The sequence below is a fragment of the Pan troglodytes genome, chromosome 9, assembly GCF_028858775.2.
Source record: "Pan troglodytes isolate AG18354 chromosome 9, NHGRI_mPanTro3-v2.0_pri, whole genome shotgun sequence".
Lineage (NCBI taxonomy): Eukaryota > Metazoa > Chordata > Mammalia > Primates > Hominidae > Pan > Pan troglodytes.
Genome location: NC_072407.2, coordinates 58,778,247 through 58,796,703, shown reverse-complemented (window position 1 = coordinate 58,796,703; position 18,457 = coordinate 58,778,247). Strand labels below are relative to the sequence as shown.

The following is an 18,457-nucleotide window of genomic DNA, read 5'->3' as shown; positions in this document are numbered from 1 at the left end:
ATTTAAGTTTTGATCTCTTATCTCCTTTAGTGTTTTACTTATAAAATAACACAAGGCAACATTGGGAATTTATAATAAAAAATTATTGTATAGAATCCCAGCACCATAATTTCCCATTGTCTCATTTCATTACAATTGATATTATCTGAATTAATATTATCTGAAAGTATAATCTGTTCATTATAATTTGTATTGTTTGAACTCTAGGAATAATTCTATCTCTCTTGATTACTTTTCATTTTATTATTCTGGACATTATAATATTATAAAGAAGTTTGAACTAATGCTGCCAGAAAGCTAAAACAAATTTGTGTTCCACTAGCAGAACAAATTTGTCACATTCTGTTATGTGCTGTAAACCCCTTAAATGCATTCAGGATTAAATTAAAACATAAATGGACCAGTAGATAAAATCTATGAAATAACATTTGGCAACTTCTCTTGCTTTACTCCTACAAACTCCTTCGACTGAAAATTCCTTCATTAGTAATTCATATAGGCCCTTGTTATTCCAAATTTAGAAACCTTATCTTTGGTTTATTCACAAAGAAATGAATTGCTTTTGATTTTGTTGGTATAGCAGTAAGAAAAAAAAAGTGAAAAAAAAAAAACCCAGAATTTCCTTCAAACCCCTATGATTCTGGACTCTCTAATACAGCACATAGCCAGTGAAATTCTCAAAGGTGGAGACACTAAAGCAGGGGTCCCCTAACCCCCAGGCCATGAACTGGTATGGTCCATGTCCTGTTAGCAACTGGGCCACACAGCAGGAGGCAAGCCACCAGCAAGTGAGCATTCCTGCCTGAGCTCCGCCTCCTGTCAGATCAGTCTTGGCATTAGATTCTCATGGGAGCACCCACCCTATTGTGAACTGCATGCGCATGCCAGCTATCTAGGTTGTGTGCTCCTTATGAGAATCTAATGCTTGATTATCCCCAACAACCCCACCCTCCAACCCCCATCCATGGAAAAATTGTCTTCCACAAAACTGGTCGTTGGTGCCAAAAAGGTTGGGGACTGTTGTTATAAAGGAAGCCCATGATTGTATAGTCAACTGAAAGAGGCAGTTAGTGGCTTAATCCATTTTTCGACAAACTTTAGGACACTATTCCCTCATTCCAAAACACGTTGGTAACACAGAAACCATTCTTTTTAGGAATCATCTGCATATGATACACCCAGTTAATTGGGGCCTTTGCTTTTTTAAGACCACCAGGCCCTATATTCTTGAGTCCTGCCTGACTGGCTGTGTGAGGGAGAACAAGAGAGAAAGAAAAAGAGAGAGAGCGAATAAGAGAAAGAGAAAAAAGGTAACATGTAATGGACTTCTCATTCACCTTGATTTATTTTCATCCATTTCAGTGAAAAATGCTCGTACCTAAGAAAATGGTCAGAGGAAATTCTACTTTGGTGACGGAATTTATTCTCTTGGGATTAAAGGATCTTCCAGAGCTTCAGCCCATCCTCTTTGTACTGTTCCTGCTAATCTACCTGATCACTGTAGGGGGGATCCTTGGGATGTTGGTGTTGATCAGGATAGATTCACGCCTCCACACCCCCATGTATTTCTTTCTTGCTAGTTTGTCCTGCTTGGATTTGTATTACTCCACTAATGTGACTCCCAAGATGTTGATGAACTTCTTATCAGACAAGAAAGCCATTTCCTATGCTGCTTGTTTAGTCCAGTGCCATTTTTTCATTGCCGTGGTGATTACTGAATATTATATGCTAGCTGTAATGGCCTATGATAGGTATGTGGCCATCTGTAACCCTTTGCTTTACAGCAGCAAGATGTCCAAAGGGCTCTGTATTCGCCTGATTGCTGGTCCATATGTCTATGGGTTTCTTAGTGGACTGATGGAAACCATGTGGACATACCACTTGACCTGTGGCTCCAATATCATTAATCACTTCTACTGTGCTGACCCACCCCTCATCCGACTTTCCTGTTCTGACACTTTCATTAAGGAAACATCCATGTTTGTGGTAGCAATGATTTAACCTCTCCAGCTCCCTCATCATAATCCTCATCTCCTACATCTTCATTCTCATTGCCATCCTGAGGATGCGTTCTGCTGAAAGTAGGCGCAAAGCGTTCTCCACCTGCGGGTCCCACCTGGTGGCAGTGACTGTGTTTTATGGAACCCTGTTCTGCATGTACGTTAGACCTCCCACGGACAGGTCAGTGGAACAGTCCAAAGTCATTGCTGTTTTCTACACTTTTGTAAGCCCTATGTTGAACCCCATCATCTATAGTTTGAGGAACAAGGATGTGAAACAAGCTTTTTGGAAACTGATCAGAAGAAACGTGCTTTTGAAGTAAAATCAGTGTATCTTTATTAGTCAAATAAAAAATCTTTCTATTTATGAGAACTGTATTTAATTTTAGTAGCTTTACAGTAAAGTCAATTTTAGATCCCCAATGAAAAACTATAATCTAACAACAAAACATAGACATAGATAGAGAAAATTTATAGTTTTACATGTTACATATGAGTGAAATATGTGTGTGTGAAGGGTAGGGAGGTGTATATGCATGTATGAGGAATAATTATCCTTCTTTTATTCATAGCATGCATACATTTACATGTATGAATTTACATGTGTAACAATTTACATGTAAATTTACATGTAAATTACATTTATAACAACATATTTTTTACATTATAAAAAATTATACATTGTTGTAATAAAACATTAGGTCTCTATGGAAAGGTAAAAAGTAAGTGATTAAAATATTTTATTTTCTTTCCCACACCCTGATTTTTTATTCTCACTTCCTAGAGTTACAACGATTAACAGTTTCTTAAGTTTTTTTTTTTTAAATTTCTTCGTATCTACAAACAAATGTGTGGTTATATGTACACACATATATACACGATTGTTAAAACACAAGTTGACTGTCATGGTTGCTTTTTAGTGGTTTACAATTCTGCAGCAATTACTATGAAGAAACTTCAGTCTCATGGTTTAGAGGAATGTCACAACTGCTGGTGAGACTTGCTGTCCCTCTAGGCTGTTTCTCTAGGAGAGAAAACTTATGATAACACCTCTGTGTCCATGCCTGACACCCACTTATGTCTCTCCACTTGTGAGAGTCACTTTCAATAAGACACCTTTCTCCTTCTGCCACGACAGGACATGAGGCCAGCCCAGCAGTTATTTTTCAAATATTAACTCTGGAAGCAGACAAAGAATGGCTCCTATAAGGGTATATGACTGGCTGCAAATAACTGTGACTTCTGCAGAACTTATCAATTCAATTCTACACTTCTGGGGCCTAGAGTCCTTCATGCTTTCTCTCACTTCTGCTTTTTAAATCTATTTTTCAGGATAGATCATGTATTTTTATTAGTAGCATCATTCAAATTTTACTCACTTTGGTGAGTACTTTGTGGTACTTTGTGGTACTTACTCACTTTGTGGTACTTTGTCACAGTTAGTTATTATATACCTAATTTTAGAATGACATATGTCGACTTGTTTGTAAGTATTTTAGTGCTAAAGGAAGCAAAGGACAAGTTGATATTTTAAGGATGTGACAAATCTGGTGACTTTGCAGTTGATAACATAAGCAAAATTGACGAATGTGTGCTGAGTATCTACAATAAGTCACACTTCTCCTAACACCAAGGACTTTTCAAGGAGCTCGACAATGGCATAGTTTTACAGGGGTCATGAAACTGTAAACAGAAAGATCAATACAATTTGTTAAATGTTGTAAGACTATGGAGGTGCTAATGAAAGAGAGGAAAGAAAAAATTATCTCTGGGCAAATTGAAGCTAGCCCTGTGATTGTCCAAGACTAGAACTTGTTTATGCTTTATGCACCCTCCTCAGCCCTCCCATAGCTCCTAGTATGACGTAATGTCAGGTGGGGTCTGAGCAAAATAATTAAGAACCAATTTGTGATCAAATATGTAGATGTTAGTTTCAATGAAAAAGAAAAAACCATAAAACTATAACAAGTCACAACTCAAAAAGACATGATATTTTTTCTCAGTTGTATTTCAAAGCTTTCTTTGTACCTTCGAGTTGATCTCTGCTTAGTATTTCTACAGAAATTTTCAGACTCATTCATTTTATATTATTGCATATAATTATTTTAAACCTTGTACTACTACATGTTCCTATTTAAATACCTTGATTTTGAAAGTCAGATTGTCCACAAATTCTGTTAAAACACACATATAAATAAAAAAGCTATTTTTACTAATTTTTTACATTTAATTAACAATTGTTGAATTCCGCTTAGACACATACCTAGATGTATTCCTGTTTAAATACACATATGTTTTTAGTTATGTGAAACCAGCTTCTTAATTATATAAAATTTTCTGATCTCAGGGCCCATGCTTCTATCTGTACAGCCTAGCTTGGCACCGAAGAAAGGTTCAATGACTGCAGCATGAAAGAGTACACACCATACACAATTTTATTAAAAGTTAATGAATGTCCACTTTCAAAGTAAACAAAGTGCCTCAATTTTAGAATTTATAAGAAAAGTGTCTTTGAACAGATCAGCAGATGACTCTGAGGGAATATGTTATTAGTCATAAGCCAACTTACTTTTCAGAAATACAAGTAACCATAATGTCATTGATGTTTATGACTGACTCTAGCAATAGAAAACCAATAGTTACGCCCATATACACAAAAGTTCAAGATAGAAAGGAATTACACCAAGTGCTTTCATGAATTGACTGGCTCGCTGGAATCACGTCTATCAGCCTGTTAAGACTACCTAAGTCCATATCATATTGTATTAGACATAAAATAAATATGTGCTGATGAAAATTTTTGGTATTAATATGTTATTTTAGTAGGCCCTGGATTTTACCTAAAAAGTAAAGAATAACTTTCTTATTGATGACATTAAAATCCCATTATTAAAGTCTGTCATAAGAGATTTCAAGAAGAGTCTCCAATTTCATGTCTCTTTTATTTCAAAGTTAATTCTGCTGAATTCTTTACTTCTTGGACAAATTGGTTAATACAATGAAGAAATAATCAGAAAAAATAAAGAATATTTACTGTACTTTTGAAAAGAACAATAAATATGATATATTATTTTCTCCTCACCTATCCAAAAGATCATCACTCTGATATTCCTTTCAGGAAAATTTATACATGTGTATAAAATACTAAATGTTATAGGGACTAGTGATGTTATGAGCCTAATGTCTTTACTCATATAACAGATGTTTTTGGGAACAATGAATAAGTGAAAAATATTTAGACACTCACACTCACACATACACACAAAAATAAGACAGAGTAATACTTTTTATTATAGTTCAGGTAATATTTTAATGTAAGTTGTTTTACTTAATCTGCCCATCAACACTATGCATTCAGTACTATAATCTCCACTTTAAAGAAAAGAAAACAGATTTACAAGTTGTTAACCTAAAAGCACATAGGTAGATTAGAAGGGGAGCTCAAATATGCCTGGCTTTAAAGTTTATTTGTTTGTTTGTGTTCCTATTATACTTTTGTCACTATACTTCATTGAAGGCAAAATCATACAATGAAAAATATAATTATTTTCTATCTTCCAGAAGTATTGCTGATCATGTATTTGACAGCTGCATGCACACTGAAGGATATAATGTACTATAAAAAATTCTTTTTATAATGTATAGATAAATTTAACTTGTTCCATAAGACAAATTTTTGCAGTCAGATCCTAACTCCATCATTTATTAGCTAAATGAGTAGTTATGAGCATGAACTCTGGAATCTGATTTACTGAGCAAGTTATACAACCTCTCTCGGCCTCAGTGTCCTCTTCTATAAAGTGAAGACATAGTGATTTTTCATAAGGATGCTGTCTTCACAGAAGATATTAATTAACACATGAAACACACTTAGGACATTACTGGATACATAGTATTTACTCAATAAAAGGTACCTGTTTTAATTATTAACTGGAAAGTTACTTTACCTATCTTAGACTTAGGTTCCTTTCATAACCTTCTATGTTTTCTTTTAATACATTTATTACTCTTTGGATATAATTAATGTCTGTGTTCTCTATAATATTGTAAGTGACATGAGGTCAGAAACAATGATGTTTTGAGAGCAATTATTTTCTATTTTTCAGCCTGGTATGTAGTATGTGATCCCTAAAAAATGATAGATAGATGATTGATGGGTAGATGACAGATAGATGATAGATAGATAGATAGATAGATAGATAGATAGATAGAAAAAAAGAAGTAAAAAAAATAATGGAGATTATAATATTAGTTTTGTAAGGTAATGGGATTTTCCTGCAAAACAAAACACTGATGGTAACTTAAATGTGTATATTTTATTCATGTATAATCAGTCTGCTTTTGTCTCCTTCAACAGAATTCATCTGGAAATGTGCAGAATAAATCAAACCAGAGAGAAGAAATTTATCTTCCTGAGGTTGGCCAGTTGCCCGGCGTTGCATCTTGTCTTCTTTCTCTTGGTTCTATTAATTTGTATTTTTCTTTTTCTGGAAAACTTGGCCCTAAATCTGCACATCACATCCTCACACTGTCTCCTTGCCAATCTCTCAATCCTACAAATTCTGGTTAACTTTTTATTTGGCAAGTTCAATTCCATAGCCAATTTATATGAACAGCATAACATGGTCACATTCCCATTAACCCAGTGTTTTGTCCCTGCAGCCATCTGTGGCAATCACATCCACATGGTCATCTGCCTTCCACGTAGTCACAATATTGGGTCCAAAGTGCTCCACGTTTATATGGCTGCCCTTCTCTATGTTTGCATTTCATGTAAACTTATTTAACATGGTGTTATCCCCAGAGCTGACAACATGGAATAGCATCATATCCTGCCACCTTGTGGCTACTCCGACCAAATAAAACCAAATTTCACCACACGCCATGTTGGGCCTCCATAATGTGATGGAAGTGTATGAGAGTTCTAACTTTATATTTTCCAAACAAATTTGGAATCTTTCTACTCTTTGTAAGCCAGAAAAACTTCTCTGTTTTTGAATTTCACCTTATGAATATGTCTAGGTAATGTTACCTCCTTGAAGGAATCAATAACACAAAACAGTAGCTGCCCTATATGTTTGTGACTCTTTTTGAACCACCAAATAAATAGAAATAGAAAGAACGTAACGTTTGAAAATAGTAGCATGATGGTTAATTTTATGTATCAACTTGACTGGGCGACAGGGTGCACAAATACTTGGTAAAATGTTATTTCTGGGTGTGTCTGTGAATGTGTGTCTGGAAGAGATTTTACCATTTGAATTGGAAGACTGAGTAAAGGAGAGTGTTCTCACCAATGTGGGCTGGCATCATGCAATCTGTTGAGAGCCTGAATAGAATAGAAAGGCAAAAGAAGAGCAGATTTGTTTTCTCTGGGTGAGTTGGGACATCAATCTTCTCCTGCTCTTGGACAATGTTGGTGCTCCTGGACCTCGGACCTGCAGACTCTGACCAGGACTTAAACTATTTGTTCCCCTACTAGGTCTTCAAACTTAGACTGAATTAAACCACCAGCTTTCCTGGTTTTCCAGCCTGCAGGCGGCAAATCACAGGACTTTTTCGCCTTTATAGTTGCATGAGCCAGTTTCCATTGTGTGTGTGCTTGTGTATGTGTGTAATCATGTAATGTTATATATATATATACACATATGTATATGTAAAATCTCCATTCTATATATAGAATGCTTCTCTTTATCTGGAGAATCCTGATGAATACAGATTTTGGTATTGAGAGTGGTTCTAGAGCAACATAATTTTAAGGATATATTTTCTGATCTGTTTCTGAGGTTTCTGGAATTGGCTCTTTAATTTCATTAGATTTAAAGATGCTAATGACTATTTAGAGTAGTCAAAAAAGCATTGATAGTCCATGACATAAACTGTTTATACATATATGCAAAGTATCCACATTGGATTATCCTCATCGGACACTTATAAGATACAAGGAACTATGTGACTCTCTATATACTTTTGTACTTTCTTAGAAAACTAAGGATTATAACGATATTGATTGGTTACTCTTAATGTCACTGGACAAAGTGTTGAAAGATAAGGATGAGCTTGGGGATTTTAATTTCCAGTCCAACCCTGAGAGCTTCTATGTATGTCTGGAAGGAGATCCTTGTCTCCTGTAGCTTCAATTAGAGAATTGCAGAAAGGGATCCTATATGTTGCGTTGGGGGTTTGTGGGAAGATCCTGATGAAGCTGGAAAGACTGAGCCCCTAAATTCTGATAAGTGCTATCTGACAGTGAAAGAGGTTTCCCTACTCCTATACTCCTAGTGGAATTGGCCTCCCCATTCCCAGTGGTATCAGCTTTTCCACCTATGTCTTGGGTAATTAACTCCATATTGCCAGAATAAATGGTAAAGACTTCGCCTGAGGCAGTTTCCATACAAGACAATACAGATTCTTTTTGGGGCCCACCTTTACCACCCTTCCTTGCTTCTAAACTTATAACTAAACCCAAGTACCAGCAGCCCCTGAAAGAAGAGGTACCAAGCAAGACCATGAGGTGGTGCACTAAAAAAGTAGATGAGTTTTCTAATTTATACAAACAGAAATCCAGGGAACACGTGTAGGAATGGATACTAAGCATATGGCAAAAGAGTAGAATGAAGATATAGTTGGATCAGGTCTAATTTGTCAATATGAACTCATTAAACAGAGATTCTCCATTTAATGTTGCAACTTGGGGAGTTAGAAAAAGCTCTAAGTTTGGTTGTTTGGCTGAAACGTGAATCAAAAGATGGTCCACTGTGAGTAAACTGGAAATGTTTAACTTCCCTTGGTTTAATGTAGAGGAAGGAATTCAAAGGTCTAGAGAAATTAAAATTCAAGAGTGGACTTGCCATTGAAGACCTACTCACCCATACTGGAAGGGTTCAGAAGACAAGCTTTTCACCAATACATTGATAAATAAACTTGTGAGGGGAAACTGCAACCACACAATTGGAAAATCAAAATGTAGTAATAGTAACTAGATCATGGGGTGGCAGAGGCCAGGTGGTGGCTTTCAATGGCCCAAGGCAAGGTGGGCATAGTTACCATAATGAACAGCAGGTTAAAGCATCAAATAGAATAGTCTGACCCACACGTATCTATGACATTGGCTAGCACAGGCTAGTTAATTATGGTGTTCCCAGTGGTATAAGTAAATAGAAAGCCCACTAAATTCTTACTTGATCTGAATATGCAAAAACATTTTAGGTCAAGTGAACAAAAGTCTATTCTGAATTATAATAACTGATAGTTACAGTCCCTCAATCAATTTGTAGACTTGAGGCAGTTTACAGACCCAGAACTCCTTAAATGAAGGGGAGACAAGGTCTTCTCAAGGAAGATTTCCATATATTGCTAGGTCCCACAGAGAGGGACCTTTTGTCTGGGTAACTGCATTGGAGAAAAGGAGATAATCAGACTTTTGAGTACTACTTGACACTGGCTCTGAACTGACAATTTCAGGCTCACAACATCATTATAGCCCCTTCAGTCAGTAGGGGCTTATGATGATTAGATTATCAGTGAATTCCATCTCAAAGTGGGCCCAGTGGGTCCCTGAACTCAGCCTGTGGTTATTTCTCTGGTTCTAAAATGCATAAATAGAATAGACATACTGGCAGAATCCCCATGTTGGTCCTCCTACTTGCGGAGCTTGGGTAAAAGAAATAGTTGAAATAATTTATTTAAAGTGTTTTGTGAGCACAAAGAAAGAAAAAAATTATCTTGACAGAAAGCTTTTTGGGTAATTCTCCCAGAGAAGGTAACCACTGAGATGGGTTTTGAAAGTTGAGTAGGAATTTCAAAGGGTAGAGGATGAATTGCAAAGACTTTTCCTAAAGAGTGAACCAACTGATCAAGAAGAATAGCTTGGTTGTGCTTATGACACAAATAATAGATAGGAAAGTAGTAAATAATGAAGTTGAATAGTAAACTAGATCAGATAAGGCAAGAATGAAATGCTTTTTTAACAAATTTAGACTTAATTGGATCTACATGATGTGGTGATTTGAACGTATCCTCAAAAAAGAATGTGTTGGAAAGTTAATCCCCACCGTAACAGTGTTAAAAAGTGGGGCCTAATGGGATGTGATTAGGTCACAAAAGTTACAACCTTGTGGGATTGATAAAAAGGCTAAATAAAGGATTCCTTTTTTTAAAAAAGCAATTATAAATGGGCTTGAGGCTGCAAGTTCTCTAACTTGCTGTCCCCTTCTCTTGCCCTCTGCCTTCCTCCATGGGCTGACACAGCATGAAGGCCTTTAGATAGATGTCAGCACCATGCATTTTGACTTCTCGGTTACCAGAACTATAAAACAGGTACATTTCTATTTACTATAAATTACTTAGTCTGTGTTATTCTGGTGTAGCAGCATAAAACAGACTAAGAGAGATTTGGTACTCAGAACTGTGGCTGTTCTATATCAGCTGAACATGTGAAAGTGGCCTTAGAACTGAGTAATGAGTAGAGGCCAAAAGAATTTGCAGAAACAGTCTAGAAAAAGCCTAGAATGCCATGAGTGGAGGTTTAAGGGTGATTATGGTGAGGGCCAGGAAATGTAGGGAAAGTCTGGAACTTCTTAAAGACTACATGTGTGGCTATCATCAGAGTGCTGGTAGAAATAGGGGTAGCAAAGGCCATTCTGAAAAGATCTCAGGTGAAACTGAGAAACAATGTACTGGAAACTAGAGTAAAGGCCATCTTTTTTATACAGTGGCAAATAAATTGGCAGAATTGTGTCCATGTAGCAGGGCTCTGTGGAATACAGAACTTAAGAGTGGTGAGCTAGACTATCTGGAAGAAGAAATATCTGCGAAGCAAAAAATTAAAGGTGGTGCACAGCTTATTTTGGGCGCTTACAGTAAAATGAGAGAAGAAAGAAAAAAAAGATAGAATTTGTAATGAAAAGGAAGCAGCATGAAGCGATTTAGAAAACTCTTAGCCTGGCCATGTAAATAATAAAAAAGCATGTTTGGGACAGAATACTAAGGAAGTGTTCATGTAGGATACAGTAAATTCCTCTTCAAAGTTTAGCCTGTTAACTTCAAGAAGGAGAAAAATTGTTAAGTACAAAGAGTTCTGAGTTCCACTTCAAAGAACCAATATGTCAGTATGTTTAGCTTCCCTGTTCTTTGTTCTCCATTTTAAAGTTTAACCTCCTTGTTCTTTACATCTCCTTGCCCCTAGTTTCAGTAAACAACCCCCTCCTAGCCTCTATCACCTGTTCTGTCCTTAGTCATCCTCAGTCACCTGCTCTGTCCTTAGTTATCTAGTCATCTGCACTGTAACCGTCCTTCCCGCCGAAACTACTCACCCTGCCACTCTGGCTCATACCCCTGCTCTCTTTAAAATAGCCAGTCAGAATTAGCTTAGACTGTGTGGTCCAACCCCAGCCAATAGGGGAAAGACAGCAGTAGGGACTAGCTGCGTTAGGATAAGCACCTCTTCCCCTCCCTTGTACGGTGTGCTCTCGCCATCGCTCCATCCTTGAGATGCACCCTTCTATAGAAGTAAATTGCCTTGGTGAGAAAACTTTTGCCTGAGTTCTAGTTTCACTTTGTAGCACCGAACATTTACTTCCAACAATCATTTGCTACAGAGATTAACATAAATAGAAGGAATCCAGGTTGGATTTATCAAGACAATGGGAGGATGACCCTGAAAGCATTTCAAAGATCTTGCGGACAAGCTGGGATTTTTAGGGCAAAGAATCCAGAGAGATACATAAATATATGTTTAGTTTTTAACTGGAAGTGAGCTGGGATGTACTGTATGTAGTACAATCATATATTTTAAGGATGTGGAAACTGAAATAGGCTGACTAGCCTAAAACTAATGGACTAGCTTGTGAAAACAGGATTTCTCGTCTCAAAAAAAAAAAAAAAAAAAAAAAAAGAAAACAGGGTTTCTCAGTAGAACTAAACTGCCTTTCCTTGGTTTTATTTCTAGTTAAATGTCGTAATAAATTTACCAGATATTGCTTCCGTGTACCTGGAAAGCATAGACATTTTGATTCATTGTAATCAATGTTTAATCATGAAATTAGATGAAATAACAGCAAGTGAAGCATGTTAGTGCCTGTTAGTGGCTAGAGAGAGGAGATTCATAGTCAAAGCTGCTTTCTTCTCTCAGTGTGCTCACTCAACAGCTTTTTGAATTTGAGAAAATTGAATTTTCTTTCTAAGGCTCAGTTCCTTCAATATATAATGGGTCTAATAATATTTATTTCATATTTTTAATATTTACATAAAATTATACATAAAAAGTTCTGTACATTGAATTTATAAAAACTTTTTATTTTAAGTATACTTAATTACCCCAAATTTTAACATCTGTATGTGGTACATCATGGCCTAGGAAAATAAAGAAAAATAAAAATTATCCTAATCATTTGCACTCTAGATTTCTTCAATTATATTCATTTACTCTTGGACTTTTCTACAAACAAAGCAACACAAAATAAACAAAGAAAAAGAAGGGGACCAAAAATACCCTATGACTTTTTTTTTTTTCAAATGAATGTATGCTCACCGTAATGATACCGTGTGGTAGAACATGTTTTTGCTGCATTAGTGGCCAAGTGAAAAGAGTGAGTAAGGTGTTCCTTTTTGAGTGCAGTTCTTTCTGCCGAATAATGGAGGGAGTGAGGTACAACGATGCCCAGTGATACACGATAAGCAATAAGTAAAGTCATTACCAAGAGATGTGAAAAAGAGGACACAAAAGAGATGTTAAGCCATTTTAAAATCCCATGTTCAACATCACTGAGCTGTCTTCAGGGAACATTTAATTGGCAGAAATGACTGCTTCATTGTGATTTCTTTTTAATGCAACAGGGAAAAGGAGTCAACTTTATAAACACAAGCAAACCTTTCCTTATTTATTATCTCTGAAGGCCCATTGGTTTTCCTGCTTCTTTATAGGTAGGGCTATTTGTGTGTGTGTGTTAGGAACTAGACAAAGTGTTGCTATTTATATTTAGAAGCCAAATACTTATTCAGTAGAAATGATGCATGATTAGAAATAGTTAAATAACTTCATAGGAGTATGGGTGGTTGTATAGGTATCAATGCACACAATCTGAGAATTTGTATTTGTTCTAACTACTGAACAAATGGGACTAAGAAAGTAAAATTTCTTGCGATGGCTTTATGTGCCTCACATGTTGTCAGATCTTTACATAGATTATAACTTTTAATCCTCAAAAGATATTCCTTCAACAACATTTTGAAGTGAGAAAACTAAAGCTCAAAAAAGTTATGTAAGCTGTCTACAATTGTAGAGCTAACATGCAGCATAGTTGTAATTTTTTAAGTCAAATAAGGCAAGTTCCAAAACTTTTGAGTTGATTTTGGGAGATGAATACCAGTACTAAGGATGTTGGAAACATTTTAGCACAAAATAATTTTAATGTTTTGGAAAGTACAAATGTACATGGCAGACTATTTCTAAGGAAGGTGGGATGTAAGGTTAGGACATGAATATATAGAAGAGTGCAAGATGATGTTCCAGTGTTCTCCAGAAAAAAAGATGAAGAAAAGATTGCAAAGCATCTAACTACCCAATCCTCATGAAAACATATGCATGCACACTGAAATAATTAAAAACTACATGTGTATGCATGCATGCATGTACACATGTGTGTATTATATATGTCTATGTGTATACATACAATATACATAGTCAGGGAGACTTTATATACATAGTCAGGGGAAGAGAGAGAGAGGTTAAATCACCATCCTTCTAAAGATAATAGTTCCTATTACATGAACAGCCTTTTAGTTCGTCAAAGCACCTTAATGTGTTCACTAGGCAAAGTTGCAGCTAGAGTAGAATTTGAGATTAGGAGACCCCAAAAGGTGAAGAACTTAGAATAAAAATATAGAGAAAAATACAGTTTTTGAGGTCATTTTAGAAGAGAAGGAAGGAGAGGTGAGAAATAGGAGGGGAGTAGAATTAAGAGAAACCAGGGAGGTATCATGAATTGGGTTAAGTGCTGTAAAATAACTGGTGACAAATCCTCTATGATTAGGCAACAGGTAGAAAATTTGAGAACTATAATAGATTTAATGTTTTAATTTTAATTTTTATTCTCTTTTGCAACAAATATCTATCTTCTACTCGCCTTCCACAGATTTGCAATATTATCTGTGTCTGTGTGTTTGCATACTTGTAAACATTACGGATTTCTAAATGGCGTGGAATAGATAGGAGTTTTAAGATGATTTTGAAAGGTCTCAAGTTGCTGACATCAGGATTATCTAAGCATTATCCTTACATTTTATAAGTCATACCATAGTCCTTGAATATAATCTCTCACAGATTAATTTAATTCTAACTAATAACAATCACTTCATATGTTTTCATCTTATATAGCAGTCAAGTTTACAATAATCTTATTAAGCATCGACCTTAAGAGTATTTATATTAGTTAGATAACGGATTAAATTCCTATGAGAACAAAACAAAATAACAGTTAAACAAATTAGAAGTTTATTTCTCATTTATGTAAAATTCTGAGCTAGTATGTCATATCAGCTCTGCCAAGGTTTTAGGAGCTCCAACTAATTTACTCTTCTTTCTCTGCTTTCTGTAAAGAGTTACTCTCATCTATATGATTCAGGATGGCTCAGCACTATATCCACATTACAGCCAGTGAGAGGCAGAAAAGAAGAAGGGAAGGGCAAACCTATTTTATCAATGGATGGATAAAAGTAGCTTAATTTTCTTTTATTACATTCTCTTGGCCAGAAGCTACCCTTTTGCCATAGCAAATCTAGTTTGAGAATTTTTAAAAAAGGAAATTCTGGTCATTTTTGTTTTGTTTTCTTTGGCTTTGTTTTTTAAAATTTATTTAACTTATTTATTTTTAAGAGCTGTCCCATAATTACCAGTTCTGGCTCTGAGGAGCAAATACTTAACCTGGTTAAGGGAAAGGTACTAGCTTCTAGTGCAGGCTCAGGCTCTGTCAAATCTGTCTGTTGTCTGGATGTCTGGATGATCACTTAGCCATCTAATCACTTCGCTATGCATGCTCAGTATGCACAAATATAGATAGACATGTTGGACAAAGTCATTTCCATGCTCTAATTCAGGTCTGTCGCTCCAAAAAATTACCTACTCTGAAGTTTATGAAATTAACTAGAAGCATGTTAGTAGACATTTGGAAAATTTTTCTGTAAAATTTTCAATTGGTATCCTCCTCAAATATTTATCTTTTATTTCCCCCCAAAAGTAGCAGCTAGTCTAAATTAGCATATTCTGTTTATGTCACATAAAGAATGAGCTAAAATGTATTTTTAGTTTTTTACTACCTATCCTTATAACAGGAACCTAAGGGATTTTATCTGACATGGCATGGAAGAATTAACTGTAATCAGAAAAAGAATGTCAGGTACCAGGTTCTCAACTTACAGTTAAGTTAGATAACTTATAGCTAAGTTATCTAAACAATTAATTTACAAAAGTGCTGAGTATTCATTTGTTTATTAGCACTAGTGGCAAAATCTGAGCAACAAAGATGTGAGATAAAAAAGCAAAACGTAAAAAAAATAGACACAGTAGAAATGAATATGAGTAAGAAATTAAGTGACATAAACCAAAAAGATTAGACCCTGTTTCAATTAAATCACTATCTCTAGTGTCTCCTGACACAAAACAAATTTAGAAAAACTGCAGAGGAGCAATGCAAAACAATGTTTCAAGAAAATATAAAAATGTTTGCCCTTTAAAAAATATCTACTAATCCAACATTCTCATTTCCCACTGAAGGAAATTATGAGAAGAAACCGTACATTGATGACTGAGTTCATTCTCCTGGGACTGGCCAATCACCGGGAATTACAGATTTTCCTCTTCACGCTGTTTCTCACCATTTACATGGTCACGGTGGCAGGAAATCTTGGCATGATTGCCCTCATCCAGGCCAACGCCCGGCTCCACACGCCCATGTACTTTTTCCTGAGCAACTTATCCTTTGTGGATCTGTGCTTCTCTTCCAATGTGACCCCAAAGATGCTGGAGATTTTCCTTTCAGAGAAGAAAAGCATTTCCTATCCTGCCTGTCTTGTGCAGTGTTACCTTTTTATCGCCTTGGTCCACGTTGAGCTCTACATCCTGGCTGTGATGGCCTTTGACCGGTACATGGCCATCTGCAACCCTCTGCTTTATGGCAGCAGAATGTCCAAGAGCGTGTGCTCTTTCCTCATCACAGTGCCTTATGTTTATGGAGCACTCACTGGCCTGATGGAGACTATGTGGACCTACAACCTAGCCTTCTGTGGCCCCAGTGAAATTAATCACTTGTACTGTGCGGACCCACCACTGATTAAGCTGGCTTGTTCTGACACCTACAACAAGGAGGTGTCAATGTTTGTTGTGGCTGGTTTCAACTTCACTTATCCTCTCCTTATCATCCTCATTTCCTATCTCTACATATTTCCTGCCACCCTAAGGATCTGCTCTACAGAAGGCAGGCGCAAAGCTTTTTCTACCTGTGGCTCCCATCTGACAGCCGTTACTATTTTCTATTCAGCTCTTTTCTTCATGTATCTCAGACGTCCATCAGAAGAGTCCGTGAAGCAGGGGAAAATGGTAGCTGTATTTTATACCACTGTAATCCCCATGTTGAATCCCATGATCTACAGTCTGAGGAACAAAGATGTGAAAGAGGCATTATGCAAAGAACTGTTCAAAAGAAAATTGTTTTCTAAATAAACATTACTACTGATTTTTGTCGTGTTGTCATTTTATTTACCCTATGATTTTTCATAGAGCATAGTCTGATACAAATATATCCAAAATTATATATTTTCCTAGAAGTGTTGGGGAATTTTTATGAAGTGTGAATACAAGAAAAATGAGTATTTACATCAATTAACAGGAATTTTGAATTCAATATAGTTTTGCCTGCCCATACCCCAAAGTAAGAAGCTCTATAGTGAAGAATCAATGTAAATTTTAAAAAATCTAATTTATACTTTAGAGAAAAAAAGTCCTTAAAACCAGACCTGGGTTTTCTTTTTGCAAGGAGTTAGGCATATAGTTTTAGACTGCTTCTTAAACATATATTAAGCTTTTTTTAAAACAACAACAACAACAGCAACAACAAAAAGAAAACAGCATCTCACTCCATCACCCAGGATGGACTCGAGTGCAGCGGTGTGATCACAGCTTACTGCAATCTTGATCTCTGGTGCTCAAATCATCCTCCCACCTCAGCCCCTCACCTCTGCCATAGTAGTTGGGACTACAGGTGTACACCACGATACCTGACTAATTTTTGTGTTTTTTTTGTAGAGACGGGATTTCACCATGCTGCCCAGACTGGTCTTGAATTGCTGAGCTCCAGTAATCTACCTGCCTGGGCTTCCCAAAGTTTAGGAATTACAGGTGTAAGCCACTCTGCCCAGCCTATAATAAGCTTTAAGAAAAATAGCAGTTCTGCTAAACTCTACTAAATACTTTTGTGTCTTACAAAGAAAGTCAACATTCCACTTTACCATATTCAACCTAAAATATGAGCCTCATCCCTTGTACACTCAGCTGTCATCTCAGCTGTTGCCTCTGCCTGTACCAACCTCATCTCCAGCCAAAAACACGCCAACACTTTGGTCCACAGTGAGGCACACTTATGTTTCCACAGTCCATACCTGGTTTATTTCTTGGCTTTTTAGAGGAAAAATAAATGGCCAGTAGACTTCTAAATTGAATGTTACCTAAAAGTCTGTCTAAGGACATCCAAGGCTAATAGACAATCTGTTCAATGCATGTCTAAAACCACATCAACCCAAAAGGTGTAACATGTGGTTGTAATGATACTATCATCACAGATTTGCATGGGATCACTGTCTTCCAGTCTTGAAGATGTGTGTTTTGGGTGTGGAGGCCTATAGTTCCCCTAGAGGTAACCTAGAACTTAAGATATAATCACATACAAGGAAGCAAGAGACTAATGATGAGGTGTGTGCAAGGTGAGAAATTAGAACAGAGATGCCCTCATGAAATTCGGATTATTGAAGGGCTACAACCTCTAGAGTAGGACAGAGTCAACAACAGCAACAACAAGGATGAAACTAGTCCGTTTAGACTTGGTTTCATGGAGGAGTTAAAAAGTCTTATTTAAGAATTTATGACAATAATTAATGCTCATGTTAAGTCAGCATTTATATTTATACTGCTTTGATGGGCTATCAAATCTCAAGCTAAATAATGAAGAACATAAAGAGGCCCAGGTTAGAAGAAGCTTCATGACACTGGAATAAGCAAACATAAACATAAGTCAGAGAATGGGTTATCAACCACTGAGACTTCAAAGATAGCCAACTGAAAAAGTTCTAATTCACAGAAATTTTCCAGGCAAATAAGAAATAAAAAGCACAAATGAATATCTTTAATTTATTTCAGATATTAGGATTACTTGATGCAAATTATAAAATAAAGATATTTAATCATTGAA

At 36.2% G+C, this 18,457-nt stretch overlaps 2 protein-coding genes across 2 annotated transcripts; both read left to right on the top strand.

Annotated features, from left to right (window-relative positions):
- Positions 1-1,368: 1,368 nt before the first annotated feature.
- On the top strand, positions 1,369-2,323 carry LOC466569 (olfactory receptor 5M5). The gene is given in 2 exon segments (XM_016922372.3): positions 1,369-1,995; positions 1,997-2,323. Coding segments are annotated over 2 exon segments (954 nt in total).
- Positions 2,324-15,777: 13,454 nt separating this feature from the next.
- LOC747805 (olfactory receptor 5M8-like) lies at positions 15,778-16,716 on the top strand. The gene has a single exon (XM_001158411.5). It carries the CDS (start codon positions 15,778-15,780, stop codon positions 16,714-16,716), a length of 939 nt encoding a protein of 312 aa, XP_001158411.4.
- Positions 16,717-18,457: the final 1,741 nt, after the last annotated feature.